General features: G+C 48.3%; 1 protein-coding gene across 10 annotated transcripts in view; it reads right to left on the bottom strand.

Moving 5' to 3' along the window:
* The window catches only part of LOC309720574 (echinoderm microtubule-associated protein-like 6), a 68365-nt gene that overhangs the window by 24563 nt on the left and 22982 nt on the right, over positions 1–20820 (bottom strand). For all 10 annotated transcript variants that reach the window (XM_082557615.1, XM_082557611.1, XM_082557614.1 and 7 more), the window contains exons 2-14: positions 17835–17994; positions 11598–11696; positions 11285–11353; positions 8287–8472; positions 8036–8171; positions 6235–6308; positions 5871–5998; positions 5407–5544; positions 4516–4657; positions 4328–4442; positions 1631–1840; positions 1380–1547; positions 746–852 (exon numbers count right to left, since the gene is read on the bottom strand). In XM_082557615.1, the coding sequence (XP_082413741.1) occupies positions 746–852; positions 1380–1547; positions 1631–1840; positions 4328–4442; positions 4516–4657; positions 5407–5544; positions 5871–5998; positions 6235–6308; positions 8036–8171; positions 8287–8472; positions 11285–11353; positions 11598–11696; positions 17835–17994 (1732 nt within the window). The remainder of the gene's footprint in view (positions 1–745; positions 853–1379; positions 1548–1630; positions 1841–4327; positions 4443–4515; positions 4658–5406; positions 5545–5870; positions 5999–6234; positions 6309–8035; positions 8172–8286; positions 8473–11284; positions 11354–11597; positions 11697–17834; positions 17995–20820) is intronic.

Genomic DNA, 20820 nt, shown 5'->3' with positions numbered 1-20820 from the left:
AAGAGGTCCTGGTCGGGAAAGTGCGGTTTGTGCAGAAGGTCTTCGACCCTCCGTGTTCAGCAGCGAGCGGCGGGTGGAGCAGGAGATGGACAGGTGTGAATGATGGATGGAGGCGGAGAGAGAGCCGAGCATGAAATCAAAGCGTCGATCTCTCGTCCTCAGCTATGGCTACGAGCTGTGGGCGGTGCCAGATCGACTGAAACTACACATGGAAGAGTCATGCCTCCAAGAGGGCTGAAACCAGAAGCAGAGGGCGGGAAGGAGCAAAAACGTGGAGATGAGAAGGAAAAACTGAAAGAGGAGGTGTTTAGGAAAAGGGAGGAGAGAAGGAAGCAGGGATTATGTGAGGGAAGGGGACAGGGAAGGAAGCCGGGCAGGCTGAGCGTGGGAATTTTAATAATCCACTTTTTCAGGCTCGAGCTAATTAAGCTTTTGAGCCAGAGACCAAGTCTAAACACAAACACACACACACTCAGCTCTATCTACAAGCAGCATATTGTTGCAACGCTGGCGGCGCCCTGCAAACAGCAGTCACAGGGACGTGTGCCAGGCAGCGGCTGGCAGAGGAGATAAGGCGTGTTTCATGATCACCATGGAAACTACACTGAGCCCTGCAGGCTGATGGGAATGAGAGCGAGGCGGACGCACTGAAGCGGGCGCCGCAGCAGAAACATTCACAGCCGCTCGGCGGGGCCAGCGTGGAGCACCTGAGGCCCCCGACCAGCCGCCGCCGCGCAGGTCGTACCGGTCTGTCGTAGTGAATCTGCGTCTCCTGCTCGATGTCAGAGTCGAGCTCCGGGACGTCAGACACGTCGCTGTCCGACTCCTCGCTGTTGGAGTCTCCGTGACTGTCTGAAGAGGAGACAATACCAAAGACACCAGAGTCACAATCACAGGCTTCTACTTTGCTTCTAATGTTTTTTAATCTCTTTTATTTTACTTTTTGGTTTTTCACATGCTCATAAATAAAATATAAAAGTATTGGCTTTACCTGCATAGTGCATAGATATCTGTACATGCTTTATCATTATCATTATTATTATATTTAAAACACACACTTCTTCTGCATGTTTCTCTTCCTGCTAAAAAGCATCTTTTCAGATCGTGTGACTGTTGGTGTTTCTCTGTGTTACAGTGTAAAGCACCTTGAGGTGACTGTGCGTGTGATTTAAATCTTTAGATAAATAAGCTCTTACATATGAACCCACTGACTACCTGTAGGTCTGTGTGGGACTACGACAGCCTATCCACGGCCTGCTGGGACCCCAGTGCAGCTTGGATGGCCGAGCTGGATCTAATCTCTAAAAGCTCACGTTTGTCCCAGGCTGGTGTTTCCAGCGAGCGTGTGCGGGCTGGATTCCTCCGTTACTCACGGGTACCTTGGATGTTGACGTCCGGGCCTCCGTTCATGACCGACTCCGGCAGAAACCTCCACTGGAAGAGGGCGTGGTCGGCCCCACCTGTGGTCAGCACCCACTGCAGGTCATGTGACCAGCGGACGTTGGTGACGTGGGCCGAGTGGCCGATGTACTTCTTAAACTTGGCTCCTTGGAGGAAACACAGGTTTGTTATGAAAGGAAAGAAGCAGAGGAAAGAAGGCGTGGAGCGGAGAGACGGAGGAGACGGAGACCTTTCCTCACGCAGGGGAAGCGGAAGAGCTTCACGAGGCCGAGGTCGTCTCCGGTGATGAGCACGGCGGCGGAGGGGTTGGCGTCCACGGCATTGATCTCGGTCTGGGCTGAGTATTTAGGCCAGATGCCGCTGACCTCTGAGCCCAGCACGCCACTCCAGGAGGCCCAGCGCTGACCTTTGACCTCCTCCTTATTGACCAGCTTCCCCACTGCGGGAGGACAAGAAGAAGAAGACGGCAGTGACGACCAAAGAATAAAACTCATTTCCATAGTTTAGGGCGCCGCGGCTGATCTCTGTGCTGACGTAAGTGATACACAGCAGCGCCACAGATTTTATCGACGCCGCCGCGCCGACAGAAGCAGATAGAGAAACGTGTTCACGGTGCAGATTCATATCTGCGTCGCTGCCGGCGGCGTTTCTCTCCGCGGGTTTCTGCGTGTTTTGAATTTAAGTGTTGCAGCTTGTCCTTCGCAGGCATGAATATGTGCAGGAGACAGGCTGAAGGAGCAGGACTCAACCAGGACAGCCTCCTGCGCTCCGGTGCGTGCTCCTCCCTCTGTGGAGACCTGCAACGAGCTAAAAAAGCCTTTTAACTTCTGACAGAATCATTAAATGTTTGTTTTTAGTCTGACTGAAGCATTTTGTGCAATTCTGAGATGCCAGTGTCGATACAGGCTGTGCAGCTTTGCTGTCTGAGAGTTTACTGACAGCTGCACAGACGTCAGGAATCTGTTCGACTCTGCAAAGAACCCGTTTTAAATGTCTTTAGGCTCTTTGTTAGCAGCAGCCTGTCACACACTTCGTTAGATAACACAGCTTGACATAAAACTGTAGTTTTGCATCAACACGGTGGAAACTTGGTGTGTCTCAGCAGGTGTGCAGCGAATCCTTCAAGGGTCTAAAACCGTCTACAGCAGATGAACATCATGTCCAGCAAAGACCCAACACGGGTCCTTCAGCTGATCCTCTGCTGTTCACTGAAGCCTCATCACAAATGTGTCGGTGAACAGGAGGAAAGGCCGCGGTCTGAGACAAGAAGACCAGAGCATCAGGTCTGATGGATCAACATCATGGTCACGTCAGTCAGTGGTGACGTCAGCAGGTTTTTATCATATACACTGTATTTACATGTATTTACACGTGTGTTTGCACATTTCAATAAATCATTGAAAGTATTTGCAGAACCAAACGCTCCCACTGAAGGCTGTGAGGCTAGGCGCTAAGCACTGATGCTCGCTAACGCTAACATGTCGACCTGCGCTTAAAGATAAGACCTTCATCAGGCTGCTGTGTCACCTGGTCACACGTGTGATGCTGTTGGTCGTGACCTCTGCACCCAGCGGATACCCGGAGTGTCGTACCGGGAACAAACAAAATAAAACGACTTGCAGGAGGCGGAGCCCCCTCGGGCCCCCATGAGCCACGGCCCTGCACTGAGCTGTCAGTAATGAGCACGCTGCAGGTAGTGAAACTGTCCTCAGAGTACTGCGTTAACAGGAAGTCTCCAGTAAACTGTGAGAAAAAAGAGATTTTTTGATGGTCCGATCTCGATAATGAGGCTCGAGAGTCCAAAGTTAGTAAAACATCAGAGACGCATTAAAGTGAAATAAAAGAGGCTGAAATAAGCAGAGTTTATTTATACAGCAGCTCATTAAACTCTGAGGCCTCACAGGGATGTAACAGGCTTTGTTTTTTTAGTGGGACCCAAAATAGTGACGAATATCTTCATCATGAGAACAAAGACGTTAAAGCTTCTTATTACTGTTTTCAGAGCTTTCTTGAAGCTCGTCCTCGTGTCTCTTTTATCACGATGCGTCCAGGATCCTGACAATGAGCTGCGTTTAGATCCCACACTTAGAAGAGCACATCGCTCTGATCATCAATATTAAACAACATCATTTAATTTCTTAAATATTATAAAAACATAGATTTTGACAACAATTATTGTCTTTATTCTTAAAATATGTAGACTGTAAATACACGTACGTGACTTTAGTGTTTATATTTTAATATCTGATTAAGAATTGAGATTATTATTATTGTTATCCTGTAATTCAGAGAAGCGTCTCAAGTTTGATCGATTGATTCTTTAAAATGAGGAGGTGGCTGGGGAGAGCGAGGTCTGGGCTTCTCTGCTTAGGCTGCTGCCCCCGCAACCCGGCCCCAGACAAGCGGAAGAAGATGGATGTAAATCATCCACAGCTGCCCTGGTGGTGTTCAGGAGGTGGGAATGAGCAGGAGAGCTCCAGCTTCTGCAGACGAGCGCTACCTGCAGAGCAGACGGACGTCTCCAGCGCCCACTCGGTCCTCAGAGGCCGATTAAATATGAAAACACAGAGTCAGCTAAACCAGCGATATTAAAAAGAACGGATGCTGACATGGCTCCAACTTTTTTTAAACATCAGCATTCTGCAAAAACAGCACGACAGCATATTCACAAAGATACGAGAGCATGGAGTCGGCGTCACAGGGTTCACTTTAAACTCAGTTTATTTCTGCTGGTTTTATTTCACTTTGTCACTTTAACGCTTTCAATGTTGGTTTAGGTTTTGTAGGCCCAGTGTAAGATGAAGAAGGATTATTCTGAGCTCTAAATCATGCAAAGCTACTCAGGCGGAGGCCAAGAATAAAAAGATGGTGAGAATGAGCAGAATCAGCCCAGCTTCAGGTTTGACCTACGACCCCAGAGACTCACGGGGCATCCGGTAGAAGAAGCGGTCTCCAGCTCCGTCGTTGGTCTGCAGGATCTTGCTGTCCAGCGTCCAGTCCAGGTGAGTGATGAAACTGGAGGACTGGCTGCACTCTCCAACCTGCAGACAGTCAGAGACGGAGTTAGCTTCGCTTCTAACATCTCAACCTTCTTCGCTGTCTCTCCAACACGACCTTCTTGTATCTCTGGGCGACAGCGTAGATGTCCACCAGTCCATCGTTGGAGCCGACAGCGAGGTAGGCGCCGTCCGGCGAGAACTTCATCTCGTGGATCACCTCCTTCCTGTCCTTGATGTGAACGACCTCAGTCATGTCTCTGAGAGGAGCGGAGACCAGCACACGCATACGTTACAAAAACAGCGTGACTGTGTTCGTACAGCACATTTAACGTAAAGGCTTGTTCAAGTTAAAGGCCAGAGAGTAGAAATGAGTTTGATTATAAGCAGAAATCTTAAAAGTAGAAACGGGTCGGGCGGTGAAATGGGACGGTATTCGATATTCCAGAGATTCGGAGTAAGAGCTGAAAAAGCTCCATCGCTCTAACTTCAAGTCTAAATCCTAATATGGACGATCACCTGATCAGCAGGCCGCGATGCTCTGACAGGAGCGTGAACACGACTAGGATCAGACCGGTGCAGCCGTGCCGGCACATTTAAAATCTTTAAAACAATCAAATCAAGCCTAAAACTGACAGGAAGTCAATGCAGTGACTCCAAAACTGGAGTAATCACATGTTCGTGTCCCAGACTGATGGATGCATGACGCTGAGTGGCCAACGGAGGCAGCACAAACATAACAACCTGTTTTATTCTTTCACAAACATAAAATTAAATTCATGTTTATTCTTTAGGTCTTTAAGACATTTTAACGTATGTAAAGAAAGCAGTAATGGGCCAAAACTAGAGCCTTGGGGGACACCACAGGACAGAGAGAGGAAGAAAACCATCAACACTTTACAGAAACAGCTTTAATTTGTACACAGGCACCAAGACTGGACGTACATAATCTGTCATTCACATAGGAAACCAATTAAGAGCTGTGTGTGTGTGTGTGTGTGTGTGTCACCTGACTCTCAGCACAGTGAAGGATCCGTCCTTCATGCCCAGAGCCAGCTGGGATCCGTCCACGCTGAACGCCACACTGCGCACCGCCTCCTCCATGTTACAGCGAGCGATGAGGGCGTGATCCACCAGACTCCACAACCTGACACACACACACACACACACACACACACACACACACACACACACAGAGGTGTAATCAACAAGTTAAATTTATAATCTTTGATATTTTTAAGAAAGGTACAAATGCAACATGATGTCTCCATGAGCTGATTTCAGGTTGTTTCAGGTTCAGATTTGTCAGTTTTTGTTCATAACAGATGAAAACAAAGTGATTTTGTGAGGAAGAGCCAAAGCAGCACTCAGTGTAAGGATCTGTATCACTCTGCTCGCCTCAGCTCTGTGCTTCCATTTTCACACTCAGCCACAGTAGCTTTGCATGATTCACAGTCCAAAGAGAGCACCGACCTGACGGAGCGGTCGTCGCTGCCGGTGACAGCCAGAGGCTTTTTGGGGTGAACGTCGAGCGCCCACAGCTCGCCCTCGCTGTGTCCCTGCATGATGAGCAGCGGCTTGTCCCGGTCCCGCACCATCACCTGCACAGGTACAACAACTCAAGAGCAGGTTTTCACATTTTAAAGCACCACATCACGCACGTTTCAGTGCCGATCTGAGCTGCTAAAACTGCCTGACATTAGAAACTCTTCACAGTTTTGATTAATGAGAACATTTTGTTGCCTGCGTGTCAGCAGGAGGTCTTCACAAAAATAAAACTCTTTGAAACGCGTCGCCGCAGGGAGGGAACAGCGTGAGGTTTCGTCTTCTTCCTCACCTCAAAGATCTCGCTGTCCTGCGTCCCTGCCAGGATCCGGTCGGCTCGCCAGCAGACGCTGCGAATAGACAGACCTGAAGGAGGGAGGAGAGGAAAGGAGAAGGTAAGGTGACACAAAACTGTCAAAACATCAGGAGAAAGACAAAAATAAAACCAGTGGAGAGGAAAAGAAGCAAACAGGAGGATAAAAATGGAAGACGACAGCGCTGCAGAGGAAGCAGGTCCTCGGTCTTGATGAACTCGGTGGTTAAATCCACTAAATAAATGAAGACGAGCTCCGCTGTCGCTGGCTGCTGGAGGCTGGAGAGGTGGCGGTGCAGCCAGGTGAGGGTGGACGGAGCTCCATGAACCTCTGGACTGCTTCGTTTTTTATTTTAACTTTAAAAGCACCAAAAATGATTCGGTTAGTTTTAGGAAAAGAATCCGGTTTGACTGAAACGCACACCTGCACTACAGCAGAGACACGTGGACACTCACATCATTCATCTCAGTTCAGAACACCCCCAGGAGGAGCGCAGGAGGTGTCTGATCAGAGGGAGATCTGGACTTTGTGAATGTAGTTCAACCTGCTGACTCAGCTCGGCTTCAACCTTCGTGTTTTTTTAAAGTTTTGCTGCTAAAACTGCTTTTTTCCACCATCGGAAATGTAATTAGCAAAGCTGCTCAGCAGCTCAGCGCTCGCCAATTAAGAGCATCTGCTGTGGCTGATGGCATCGCTCAGCATGTGATGTTTTCCTGTAATGTTGTTAGAAACTCCAGAGGTTCAGCAGCCAAAACAGGCCGACAGCAGAAGAGTTTGTGAGGCACGTGGGAAATAACTGGGAACGATTATTTTTTCTTCAGCTTCAGACGCAGGAAGAGCGCGGCGCACCGCGGGAGAGGAGAAGGAAGCAGAAACAAACCGACTTCCTGTCCACGTACAGAGCAGCGAGAGGCGAAGAGGACGGGCTCGTCGTCTCATCGGGCGTGGAACTCCAACATTTTTAGGCGCCGATATATTAGCAGCCTTTCAGACTAATCCACCATGAGATGGCAGGTTTGTATCTGTTGGGTCACGTCGGTCAATGTCAGAACTCGGACGGATTCAAACCGTTGAGCGTTATAAGAAACAAGGAGAATCATGCAAAGCTGTCCTAGAGCAGGATGCTCCCACATTTCCTGTCCACAGATGTCACAGCGACTGGTTTCAGGATGTTTTTGAGGAGATGAACTTTGACGGTTAATCAGAAGCTCCATCGTGTCTGCAGCAGAGATGTGTTAAAGAGGAGAACTCGTTTCAAACTCACAAAACTTTTGCCTCCTTCCTTTCATCTTTTCTTCCTTTTTAACTTCTTCCTCAAAATCTTCAGAGAGGAGATTTTAAAAGGAGGCGGTGGGATTAATGGCTCGCCCTCGAGCTGCTCCGGAAGGAAGAGCGTACGTCTGCACCTCCTGCTGGGCAGCGACATTTCAGAGGAGGGGGAGGCGAGGGGTTCAAACAGCCACCACCTCTGGATTTGAGCTGAATCAGGTCAAATAAAGATGAGAAACCTCCTCAAAGAAAATCAGGTCATTTTAAAACCTTCAGCTGACAAAGAACCGTCGGGATGTAAGGACCGTTCCTCCTCATTGTTTAGAATAGAGATAAACCCGCCCCTCCCTCCCACCTGAGCCCCTCTCCGTACCTTAACTTTGCAGCCTCAAACGAACCTTTTCTGTTAAATCGTGTTAGAAGCTGAGACCTCGTCCCTGTGTGCACCTGTGTGATGCAACACTGTCACCTTTGCTGCTGTAATGACCTGCGGTGACCCCGTGACCGTACCTTTGTATCCCTGCTCGGCCTCTCGCAGGTCGATCTTAGTGATGGGTTTGAAGTCGACGTCCCACAGTCGGATGCAGCCGTCTCTGCCGCCCGTGGCGAAGCCCTCCTCGCAGGAATACATGCTGAAGATACCGGCCTGAGAACACACACGCATCCACACAATGAAGCAACGATGGACCCACGTCAGCCAGACGTGCAGACGAGTGTCACGCTGGCCTTCTGCTGCGACGGGAAGCAGAGGTGAGACTCACGCTGTGGGCGGACTGGACCGTTCGGATCAGGTTGAGTCCCTTCCAGACGTAAATGTCTCCGTTAAGCGCCCCGGAGTACGTGATGTCATCTTTAGCCGAGGCCACACACAAGATGGTCTGCAGGTCGCCCGTCTTCCCGAAAATCCCCCGCTTTGGTGTGAGAGCGTTACCGCACAGGGACCAGAACTGCGAACACAAACGGAGGCGGTCAGGAAGGAGACGGGGAGACACCTTCTTACTGTTCGAGGCCAGATCTGCGTCCTAGACGCAGATTAACGATGGACTTAGTTTCAAAAGCACATGTAAAGAGTGAGGGGAGGGGCTAACTGAAAGACCAACGGGCACCAGAAGTGTCAATCACACAGTAGCCCCGCCCTAAAACAAGCCCTCCCTTTTCCTTCTTTCTGACTCTAATTTATGAAGCACAGCATGTTTTACTGTGTCAGCACAAGATGTCCCAACAAATTCAGCTCAGACCACCACAGTGAGCATGTGAAAGGTTAAAGTTATGCTATGAAAATCTGCCGCCCTCCCTGTCTGCATAAGAACCAATGATCACCTTGACAACGGCTACATCGCAGTTCCCTCTGCAGAGTTTAAAACTAAACACACCTGAGCTTACTTCTTCACAAACACAGAAGCAAACATGGACCACGACCTGAAACACAAGCCTAAAAAGAAAAACGGGGCTGAGGACGCTAAAGCCAGTCATGAAGTGGCCACCATTCATGGAATCTACAGACCAGAGGCGTTGGAAAAGCTACGTGAAGATGTGATGAGCATCATTGAACATTTCATGGAGGATGGCTTTCCGGTTTTAGACCGCTTCATGGAAGAGTTTCTGGAGAGCGATGGAGACACGACAGAAAGTGACGGAGATGCGAGAGAAAGTGACGGAGACCCGAGAGAAAGTGACGGAGATGCGAGAGAAAGTGACGGAGACGCGAGAGAAAGTGACGGAGATGCGAGAGAAAGTGACGGAGACGCGAGAGAAAGTGACGGAGATGCGAGAGAAAGTGACGGAGATGCGAGAGAAAGTGACGGAGATGCGAGAGAAAGTGACGGAGACGCGAGAGAAAGTGACGGAGATGCGAGAGAAAGTGACGGAGACGCGAGAGAAAGTGACGGAGACGCGAGAGAAAGGGGTCTGCGGAGGGAACAAGGAACCCAAACAGAGAGTGCCGAGGACGCACCTGCGAGAGGGTTACTGCGCATACCACTGAGGAGAACACTGAGAGCACTGGGAAGGAGGCTCCAGCAGGCTGGGGAAGAGTGATCTCCACCAACTCACCGAGCACGCTTTGGTCGTGTTTGTGTTCAAAACAGCAAATAAAAAAGAAAAAACAATCTAAATTGTCCTGGATTTGTCTTGTATTTAAATCCACAGCAGTGAACCATGTAAAGGTGCTTTTTGATATCTGGACTGGACTCTGATTGGATGAGAGAAGCTGAGCTGGGAGTTGTCTCCAGCTTTTATATCTGCTTCCTTCTCGGCTCGTTAGAGATATTTAATGACGGGCGTTCAGAGGAACTATTTTATTACCTCGAGTGAAACTAAGCGGCTACATGAAGGTGGAGAAGGTCAATGTGCTGACCAGTCATATTTCTGGGTAGGAGGAATACGTTACAGATTAACGATGGACTTAGTTTCAAAAGCACATGTAAAGAGTGAGGGGAGGGGCTAACTGAAAGACCAACGGGCACCAGAAGTGTCAATCACACAGTAGCCCCGCCCTAAAACAAGCCCTCCCTTTTCCTTCTTTCTGACTCTAATTTATGAAGCACAGCATGTTTTACTGTGTCAGCACAAGATGTCCCAACAAATTCAGCTCAGACCACCACAGTGAGCATGTGAAAGGTTAAAGTTATGCTATGAAAATCTGCCGCCCTCCCTGTCTGCATAAGAACCAATGATCACCTTGACAACGGCTACATCGCAGTTCCCTCTGCAGAGTTTAAAACTAAACACACCTGAGCTTACTTCTTCACAAACACAGAAGCAAACATGGACCACGACCTGAAACACAAGCCTAAAAAGAAAAACGGGGCTAAGGACGCTAAAGCCAGTCATGAAGTGGCCACCATTCATGGAATCTACAGGCCAGAGGCGTTGGAAAAGCTACGTGAAGATGTGATGAGCATCATTGAACATTTCATGGAGGATGGCTTTCCGGTTTTAGACCGCTTCATGGAAGAGTTTCTGGAGAGCGATGGAGACACGACAGAAAGTGACGGAGATGCGAGAGAAAGTGACGGAGACCCGAGAGAAAGTGACGGAGACGCGAGAGAAAGTGACGGAGACGCGAGAGAAAGTGACGGAGACGCGAGAGAAAGTGACGGAGACACGAGAGAAAGTGACGGAGATGCGAGAGAAAGTGACGGAGATGCGAGAGAAAGTGACGGAGACGCGAGAGAAAGTGACGGAGACACGAGAGAAAGTGACGGAGATGCGAGAGAAAGGGGTCTGCGGAGGGAACAAGGAACCCAAACAGAGAGTGCCGAGGACGCACCTGCGAGAGGGTTACCGCGCATACCACTGAGGAGAACACTGAGAGCACTGGGAAGGAGGCTCCAGCAGGCTGGGGAAGAGTGATCTCCACCAACTCACCGAGCACGCTTTGGTCGTGTTTGTGTTCAAAACAGCAAATAAAAAAGAAAAAACAATCTAAATTGTCCTGGATTTGTCTTGTATTTAAATCCACAGCAGTGAACCATGTAAAGGTGCTTTTTGATATCTGGACTGGACTCTGATTGGATGAGAGAAGCTGAGCTGGGAGTTGTCTCCAGCTTTTATATCTGCTTCCTTCTTGGCTCGTTAGAGATATTTAATGACGGGCGTTCAGAGGAACTATTTTATTACCTCGAGTGAAACTAAGCGGCTACATGAAGGTGGAGAAGGTCAATGTGCTGACCAGTCATATTTCTGGGTAGGAGGAATACGTTAAATTTTACTTCCACATTTCTGGAGACGAGCACAAACCGACGATTTCTGCGTTACCTTGATGTGCTTCACGCCGCAGCTCACCAGGCGGCTTTGCTGAAACGGATCCCAGCAGATGTCAAAGATCTGGAGAACAGAAGAAACGTCCGTTATCGGGTTTATGTGAAAACGCGTGCATGCACAGTGGAAGTACGATGAGAAGGAAACACTTTCAAACTCTGTAAAAGGTTTTTTATTGAGATCTGATTGGTGTGTGGTGCTTCACGCTGATTTTCTGTCCCGCTCAGACGGCACCGCCCAGAAGCTTTGCCAGACGGCGGCAAGCAGCGAGGCTTAACTGCAGAGGAAGCTGATTGGTGCACGCTCTCACCCTGTCCGAGTGTCCCGTGGCCGTGGCCAGGATCTTCCCTCTCTTCCACTCCCAGATACACACCGTGTTCTTGGCGTCCAGGCCGACCGAGGCCAGCCGCTGCGGAGGAGAGACGAGGACGGTTACGCATCCAAAATGTCTACAAACAATTTAAAAAAGAGGCTGAACGTGCAGAAATCTGACAGCTCATCTGCTTCATACGTGCAAAAGCTTAATCCAAGCTGACAGAGGGCGGGGCTCCCTGCTCGATTAGCCTGACGCTCATGTGACGTGTTTGTAAGTGTAAATATAGCAACTCTGCAACATTTCAGATGAACTCAAGTTTATTTCTAACGACCAAACCTTTAAAGCGTTTTCAAAGGTTTGCTTGGAAAGGCTGAGGTCAAACTGCAGGAATGTCTTAAAGGCATAAAGACCTGGATGGCCGCTAACTTTCTGCTTCTTAATTCAGATAAAACTGAGGTTATTGTACTCGGCCCTGAAAATCTTAGAAATATGGTATCTAAGCAGATTCTTACTCTGGATGGCATTACCTTGGCCTCCAGTAACGCTGTGAGGAACCTTGGAGTCATGTTTGACCAGGACATGTCCTTCAACGCACATATTAAACAAATATATCAGACTGCTTTCTTCCATTTGTGCAACATCTCTAAAATTAGAAATATCCTGTCTCAGAGTGACGCTGAAAAACTAGTTCATGCATTTATTACTTCCAGGCTGGACGACTGTAATTCATTATTATCAGGATGTCCTAAAAACTCCCTGAAAAGCCTTCAGCTGATCCAAAATGCTGCAGCAAGAGTCCTGACAGGGACTAGAAAGAGAGCAGATTTCTCCTGTTTTGGCTTCCTGTTAAATCCAGAATTCAAAATCCTGCTCCTCACATACAAGGTCTTAAATAATCAGGCCCCATCTTATCTTAATGACCTTGTAGTACCATATCACCCTATTAGAGCACTTCGCTCTCGCTCTGCAGGCCTACTTGTTGTTCCTAGAGTATTTAAAAGTAGAATGGGAGGCAGAGCCTTCAGTTTTCAGGCCCCTCTTCTGTGGAACCAGCTTCCAGTTTGGATTCAGGAGACAGACACTATCTCTACTTTTAAGATTAGGCTTCAAACTTTCCTTTTTGCTAAAGCATATAGTTAGGGCTGGACCAGGTGACCCTGAATCCTCCCTTAGTTATGCTGCAATAGACGTAGGCTGCCGGGGATTCCCATGATGCATTGAGTTTTTCCTTTCCAGTCACCTTCCTCACTCACTATGTATTAACAGACCTCTCTGCATTGAATCATATCTGTTATTAACCTCTGTCTCTCTTCCACAGCATGTCTTTATCCTGTCTTCCTTCTCTCACCCCAACCAATCACAGCAGATGGCCCCGCCCCTCCCTGAGCCTGGTTCTGCCGGAGGTTTCTTCCTGTTAAAAGGGAGTTTTTCCTTCCCACTGTCGCCAAAGTGCTGCTCACAGGGGGTCATATGATTGTTGGGGTTTCCTCTGTATCTATGAAGCGCCTTGAGGCGACTTTTGTTGTGATTTGGCGCTATATGAATAAAATTGAATTGAATTGAATTGAAAGGTTAACGGGAAGAATACCTGAAAGGAGCGTCGAGCTGCTGCGCAAACAGACGTCTGCGCTCCTTCAGTGATCAAAGACTCAGCAGATCATAAAGGATTCAGCTTCACAGCAGTCCTCAATAAATCAGCCACAGCCTGCACACTTGATTTATTATTAAGCTGGAGTTATGATTATTTTATTGATTGTGTGTTTATTTTGATTTAGCCTGAGATGTTCAGTCATCCAAAGTCAGTGCCAGGGGCAGAAACTGCTGGCTCAGCATTCACAGAGTCGCCTCACAGCTCAGCAGCAGCGACAGCGTTTTCATTAATATCACTCACGTCCACAGAAACCAGAACCAGTGCAGCTTATTGGCAGTTTCATCACCGTCTGACCTCAACGACACCTTCAGATCTGGTTTTCCAGCAAACGTTTGATGTGTTTTCAGCATCAGACCTTCCAGAGTCGTCCTGCTGTGACGCTCACAAAGACTTCAGCTTTTCCAGGCTCCACGGTTAGAATCACAAATCAAAACCAAAGTAAAAAACAGGTTTTTAGTGTCTTCACTGAGTCCGTCAGGAGCTGACAGCAAGGACCAGGCCAGGTCACTGCTAACACTTATTAACAGGACTAAGAGCAGAATTCCTAATTAACCGCTTAAGCCCCAACGCCCCTGATACGGGGGCAAAAGGTCAGGTAGGTTTGGGGCTTAAGAGGTTAATGGAATTTCATTTTATTTAACTTACAGTGTTTTCCTGTAAATACACGAGAATCAGGAGGAAATAATCCCACCGTCAGGAATTAGAAGTCGTTTGAATTTAAAGGTGATTTTGCAGAAGAAGATTGTCTCATCGTACATCGTAAACACTCGTCAGCCACATCGTGGCGTGCACGAGTCCTTATCTTATAATAAATATGTTGACGTGCACGATGGGTGCTGTATTATTCAGCCGACCTTTACCGCTCTCTCTTTTAATGCTCGACCCAAATCAAATGATTAGTTCTTCTTTCACAATCGCTTTGAAAGGAACGCCTCACTTCCTGTAAAACACCTGGAAGTTAAAGTTAGGCCCCCCCACAGTGTGGCTCCGCCCTGCAGACAACACTGCTTTCATTTCTATATGTTTAAATTCCAAAGATGACGAACCGTCTTCAGACTGAAGGACGTTTGGATGGAAATCTCATCATTAGTGAAGCGATGTTGGGCCGTCGACAGATAACGATGGCGGGTGGCTACGGAGCTGTGGAGCACAGGAGAGCTGGAGGATGATGGTTAAGGTGTTTTCATGTTGACGCTCCCTAACGCACAGAAACGCCACCAAACGGCAGAAAGAGGACAGCGAGAGCACGTCTGAGATGGTCGATGAAGATGGTCCTCAGCTCCGGGTCCACGCCCACCTTCAGGTATTCGGGTATTTTGTAAGCTGAGCTGCACGTGAACAGAGCTGATAAACCCGTCAGCACCATCATCATGTACTCTGTGAGTGAAGGCGGGTCTGACTCTAAGCTGCTGTTATTTATGATTTCGCTCTTTACAGCTCTATTGATTTTCTTATTTCAGCATCAGTTGCTGAGAAACAGTTTATTTACCGCGCACGCCGCCCACTCACACCCAGGGTTATTTCATATGTTGGTTTGTGACGCGTTTCATTTTCCCAGCCGCAGGCTGACACGACGGGAGGGACCTGCAGGGACTGGGGGAAGCATTCGTTAGAAGTTATTCTAACGTGTTGACACGACACCGAGTTTGGCGTCTGTGGCGCTGCCGTCAGACGCGGCGCTGCCGGTAAACTCAGAGCGACTCCACCAGGTTTGTTTGCTAAATGAGTCACGGTGGAGTCAGCGGGAGGGAAAAGGAGGCGTATAAAAGCAACTCCAGCACTCCAGGTGGCTGAGAGGGAACTATTTGCTCAGGCTGCACACACACACACACACACACACACACACACACACACACAGATGAGTGAAATCAAACATGCAGAGAGATGTGCGTGCACATCCCGTACTACATTTAGGTCAGGAGCAGAACGAGACAGTCAATGGCAGAACAAATGGAGCGTCTGCTTCCTGGATTACAGCTCCTGGGAATCTGATCGGACTAAAAAAAGTCCGGGAAGCACGAGGACACGAACGTCACTACACGTACGAGTCTACATGTGATCGCAGAAAGCAACCAATGCTTCAGGAGCAACGCGCTTTAATATTCACATTTACAAAAGCCAGAAATCTGAACCTGGACTTGATCTTGACCCATTTTCAGGTTTCAGAGTCAGCTGATGTCCTTCAGCAGCTTTGCATGATTCACAGTTCAAAGTAATCCTTCTTTATCTCATGAGCCTCAGTGCAGCAGTTGTAACTCCTCCCCTCTCTAAGACAATGTTCTTCTGATTGGCTGTGAACATCCAGCACTGGAGCAGGAGATATGCGACTGCAATGAGTGAAAGGCATCTTTATTAAAACTGCACATGTCACGGAGACGAGAGGAAAAACCCACCGGTGTTTAGAGAGCTCATCTTCCACAGTATAAGGAATAATAACGCTGTTTTAATAAAAGCATCACACTGAGGACGGCACTGATCAGCCACGCCTTAAAGCAGACCATCTCCTGCTACTGTTGCTCTTCCTGTTGACCAAAGCACGTCATGAATCGAGCTTGTGCACCGAGGTGTTAATCACAATGTCTGCTAAAGGCTACACGTGCCTCAATATTCAGACTGCAAACGTACAATCAGCCACAGGATGGACGGCTGTTCATATTCTGATCTACTGCAACATTAACTGCTGGTTATGACAGAAACACGTCACAGAACGAGCGCTCGACGTTTCTCCGACCCGACGCGCCCGAGAAGACGATCTTTAATCAGCCGTCGGTCAAATTTGAATCAGGTTTTGATTTTCAGGAGCTCCTTTAAAATACTGACAAAGTCATCGGTAACGAGGTTGATTGTTTCTCAGTGTGTTGAAACCAGCCGTGACTTGGGGCTGACCTTTAACCCTGTCCCGCTCTCTGGTCCTGCCTCACTCAAACCGGAGGATAATTTCCTAAATTAATATGATGTTGACTTGAAAAGACTCGAAAGCAGCGACTGAGACCATAAACTGATCAGGAGAGCGCTCACTGAAGCCAGCCGCCCCCTGCTGGCCATTACAGAGGATGTCCATCTGATAATAAGCTCTGCTCTGTTCTCAGAAAGGGTTTGAGGAGCACGATGAAGAGTTCGAGGAAGCTTTCCAATTGGACTTCCCAGAAATCCAACCAGGCACGTGGGATGTGCAGGAAAAACAAGTCCCGTCCACAGAGGCGTCACGTCGCAGCTGCTACCATCGTCGGTGTGCGATACTACGGAGCACCTGCAGATGTTTGTGGAGTCCTCAGAGGTGTTTCAGCAGCACGATGGGGTCGCACACAAAGCATTAATAACTGTGCTGATTGACACAGAGAGGAGCCCTGTGAGGACACAAGGGTCTGACACGAACTTTAGCGCGATGTCTGCGTTCTTCTTCCAAAGAATCAAAGTGCATCGTGCCAGAGTCTGAAGACCAGGCGTGCTCGCCTCTGACAGAACGACCTGCGGTAAATCGATGCAGCTGTAGAGAAAATGATGTGAGGTTGATGCTGTGTGTGAGTTTAGGACAGGTGGGTTGCACCGCACTCATTTTCCACCTTTGACTGTAAGTTACTGAACCAAAGTGATGGATGATGTCATTACTTTTATCATCATCCTCTCAGCTCACTCTGCCCTTTTCCTGCCCCTCCTTCCTCTCACCGAGTCATTCTTCTATGACCTTTGGGTTGATGCAGGACACACACACACACACACACACAGATTGATTATTGGGCTTTGACTGACCCCGATAAACTTCATAATGCTTCATTATCTCTGCAGAAAAATTTACTGCCCACAGCCCTGATGGACGACTAAATCTTTGTCACGTTTCTAAAGCGGAAATTTCAAAACTCATCTGACAAAAGCCGCCAGGACACATTCAGCCTCAGAGGTCTGCTTATCGTCACATCAAGCATCATGAGGGCCCCACGGGCAGAGTCATAATCTGGGTCCCAGTAAACCCAAAAAACGGGCCTCAAGTCCTGTTACTAAGCAATAATATCAGTCGACAGCACCGATGACGGCGTTTATGTGGACCACAGATTCCCACTGGGCCACACGGGCTTATTTACTCAAAACCACAGACGGTATCAAAGATGTCACGAAGCCTGAGAGTGCAGCGAGCGCGGGCTGGATGGTCCTTATTTCTAATGTTTTACTCAGTGTGACGCAAAGTGTCGCACTTCTAAAGGAGCAGAAATCTTGTTGCTGTCGCCCCCTGGTGCTCATTAAGAATAATGCAGGACTTTCATCGTTCATGCTTTTTATGCTGGATGTGTTTGTGTTCAGCATAAATGTCAAATCTTTGTCAAAATCCTTCACATAGAAATGATCCCACCAGCTGCAGGGTCTCAGTGTTGAAGATTACATTACACTGCATGCTGTAGATTTAAGGTGGATTATTAATTATTAATGCAGCTCATTCATTCACATGAAAACTAAAGAGTTTCCAGAAAATTTACATTTGATTCCAGCCTTATCTTTAAAAATCATAGTCTTAGACTGTGTGTGTGTGTGTGTGTGTGTGTGTGTGTGTGTGTGTGTGTGTGTGTGTGTGTGTGTGTGCGCGTCACCTGTCCATCAGCGCTGAATGCGAGGCAGGCGATGCCGTGTGTGTGTCCGTCACGCAGCAGTGACACGGTCTGGGCGGTGAAGGTGTCCCACACACACACATACGGATCCTTGCCCACCTGACCCGTCGCCACCAGGGAGCGCTCCGGGTGCAGCGCCAGGCTGAAGGGAGGAAAGAGGCGGAGACGTTAGAAAGACAAAGGACGGAGGGGAGGAGACAGGTAATAACACAGACGACCAATCAGAGAACATATGGCTATAAGGTATACGCAGGAGTAAAGGAGCACTCAAAACTTTACTCAGGCAAACAAAGAGCTGCTTTAAAACTACAACACACGCACGAACATCACAGCAGTGACTGTGGCAGCGTTTTTACATCATTTTAAAGATTTAATGTTGGAACCGATTCGTCACTCGCAGCTTTACGTGATGGATTTGGTGTCACACAGTGGTAGAAGTGATGAATCATCATAAACATGTAGAAATAAACTTTTTAATGAATGTTAGAGTGAAATGTTAAATGCTGTCGTTGTTGTGCTTAAATCTGTAAACCTTGTTTTAACCTGTATGTTTAGAGATTTTTCTGTTCCCCACATCGAGGGTAACAGCACACTGCATGTAAGCTTCTGGTCCTTATTTAGGGAGGATGTTTTACTTCCTGCCCTTTATGGCCTCACCTGTGCTTCTGTGTGGTGAGACTGTTAAAAAGGGGTTGAGTCATATGCAGGGTGAGGGGGAGGTGACCCTTTGCGATCAGCAGGAAGTCACACAAAAACACCCACATGCACACACACACACTGCTGCTCTGAGGATCTGACCAGGCTCCCCTTGCTAGCAAGTTGAGCTGTTTGTCTTTCTTTCTTCACGGGTGATGAGTCTTTGAACCAGCGAGGCCTGCGAGGCGCAGACCCAACAATGATTTCGACATCTTCCAACAGCGTTGCCTTCGACGGCTGCTCAAGATCACATATCGGGATCGCGTTACTAACGAGGAAGCCGCTCCACGTCCAAGTCACCAAGTGCCGTTTCAGATTCGCCGCTCACATCCTTCGGCTACCGGACCCGAGACCCACCCGTGTCGCGGTTCTGTGGAACCCGAGGAATGGAAAGAGACGGCGAGGAAGACCCAAAATAACTTGGAGGAGTACGTTCCTTGAAGATTCACGCTCGGCCAAGCTGTCATGGGATGAAGCAGCAACTGCCGCGATGGACCGAGTTCGATGGCGTTCTCTTGTCGCCCGATGCGCCGATCGGCGCGGGAGGATCGTTCTTCGTCTCCCGTTCAGAGGGTCAATGTTCTCCTTTGCAGACAGCGCTATAAATACACCTGCTGCTTTAATGGCATCATTATCAGCACACACACACACACACACACACACACAGTCTCATGCTCTGTTATTGTTGTAAAGGTCGTGTTTCGTGACCTTCGCCGAGTCTCCTCACTGTGACCTCACAGACACCAGTTTATTTTCTGTCTCCTGTTTGAGAGGACGGACAAAACTGTCCGTCCTCTCAGATCCGGTGTGTGACACTCATGGATCCATTTTGCTGCTGCTGTCAGCCAATCAGCACAGTGAGGCGGGCTGGGCAGTTTTAGCCTGCTGGGATGGAGACGGCACGCGATCCCACAGGAGCTGGAAAACATGGCTGGATAAATGTGGGAACACCGTCCTTATCCTGCTGTCAGTAAGAGGAAAACTGGATTTCTGAGGGGAGGCTTGTTTCAGTCTGATAAAAAGAAGGCTTATTTTGAACTGTGATGGTAAGATAGAGCTGAACATGAGGACAATATTTGTAAAAGTTGAACATTTAATTGTTGACGCTCCTTTTTACCCAGCCTCAGCTCCCGGGGTCGATGGGTCAAAATAAACTGCTCCCATTTCTGGTGCGTTTACATTTTTATGAAATCAGGATGTTATTGTGTCTCCGTGTGCTGGTTCAGAGGATAAACATGAGCATCTGGAGGAACAGCAATAATAATAATAGTACGAACAGATTTACTCACAGGGGCTGATGTTCAACCAGCACGCTCACTGCACTGTGGTACCTGTAGCTTAACCTGAGACCTGTGTGTGTGTGAGTCTGTGTGTGTAGTTCGGAAAGGTCAGTGCATGCAGAGGTGTGTGGCACACGGAGCAGCCGTGTATGAAATAATAGAAGCAGAAAAAGAACAGGTGTGTCGGCCACGAAGCTCCATTGATCTCAGAGATGGTATCTCTCTCCACACACACACACACACACACACACACACACACACACACACGCACGCACGCACACACACACACGCTCAGACGTTCCTTCTCAACCTGCCAGCCAATGAGCCTGCAAGCTGCCGCGGTTGCTATAACAACCGTATTGCCAAGGGCAGGGAAGCTGAGGTCTGAGCATGACAACTGTGGAGCCAAGGTCACACACACACACACACACACACACACACACACACACCTGAACACCCGTCTCTACTGGATGATACCCGACAACTTCCAGACGTCTTCTTCTTTGGTTTTTTGTCGTATTTATACTCTACTCTTTATCTCACTGACATTTGATAAAACCGAGCGTGTGTGTGTGTGTGTACAGCTACAGAGTTTATACTGGTAAATGGTCAAATGGCCTGCATTTGTATAGCGCTTTTCTAGTCCTTAAGGACCCCAAAGCGCTTTACACTACATTCAGTCATTCACCCATTCACACACACATTCACACACTGGCGATAGCAAGCTACATTGTAGCCACAGCTGCCCTGGGGCGCACTGACAGAGGCGAGTAGAATTCATTTCTACTCAGTAGAAATGAATTCTCTCTCACATCCTTTCACACCCATGAGTCTGAACAGAAGGTCAAAGAAGGCTGTTATGGGCCGGATGACTAATTTACAAAGTATTAGAGAAAAGCAGGCTGGTCTAAAAATAAGAAAATCACCACATAAATGTGCAGCACTCACAGACGGGGGAATATCCTTCACTGTCATGTGAAACCTCCAATCAG

Source organism: Aulonocara stuartgranti, assembly GCF_965226115.1.
Source record: "Aulonocara stuartgranti genome assembly, chromosome: 13".
NCBI lineage: Eukaryota > Metazoa > Chordata > Actinopteri > Cichliformes > Cichlidae > Aulonocara > Aulonocara stuartgranti.
This window is presented reverse-complemented; position numbering and strand designations above follow the sequence as displayed.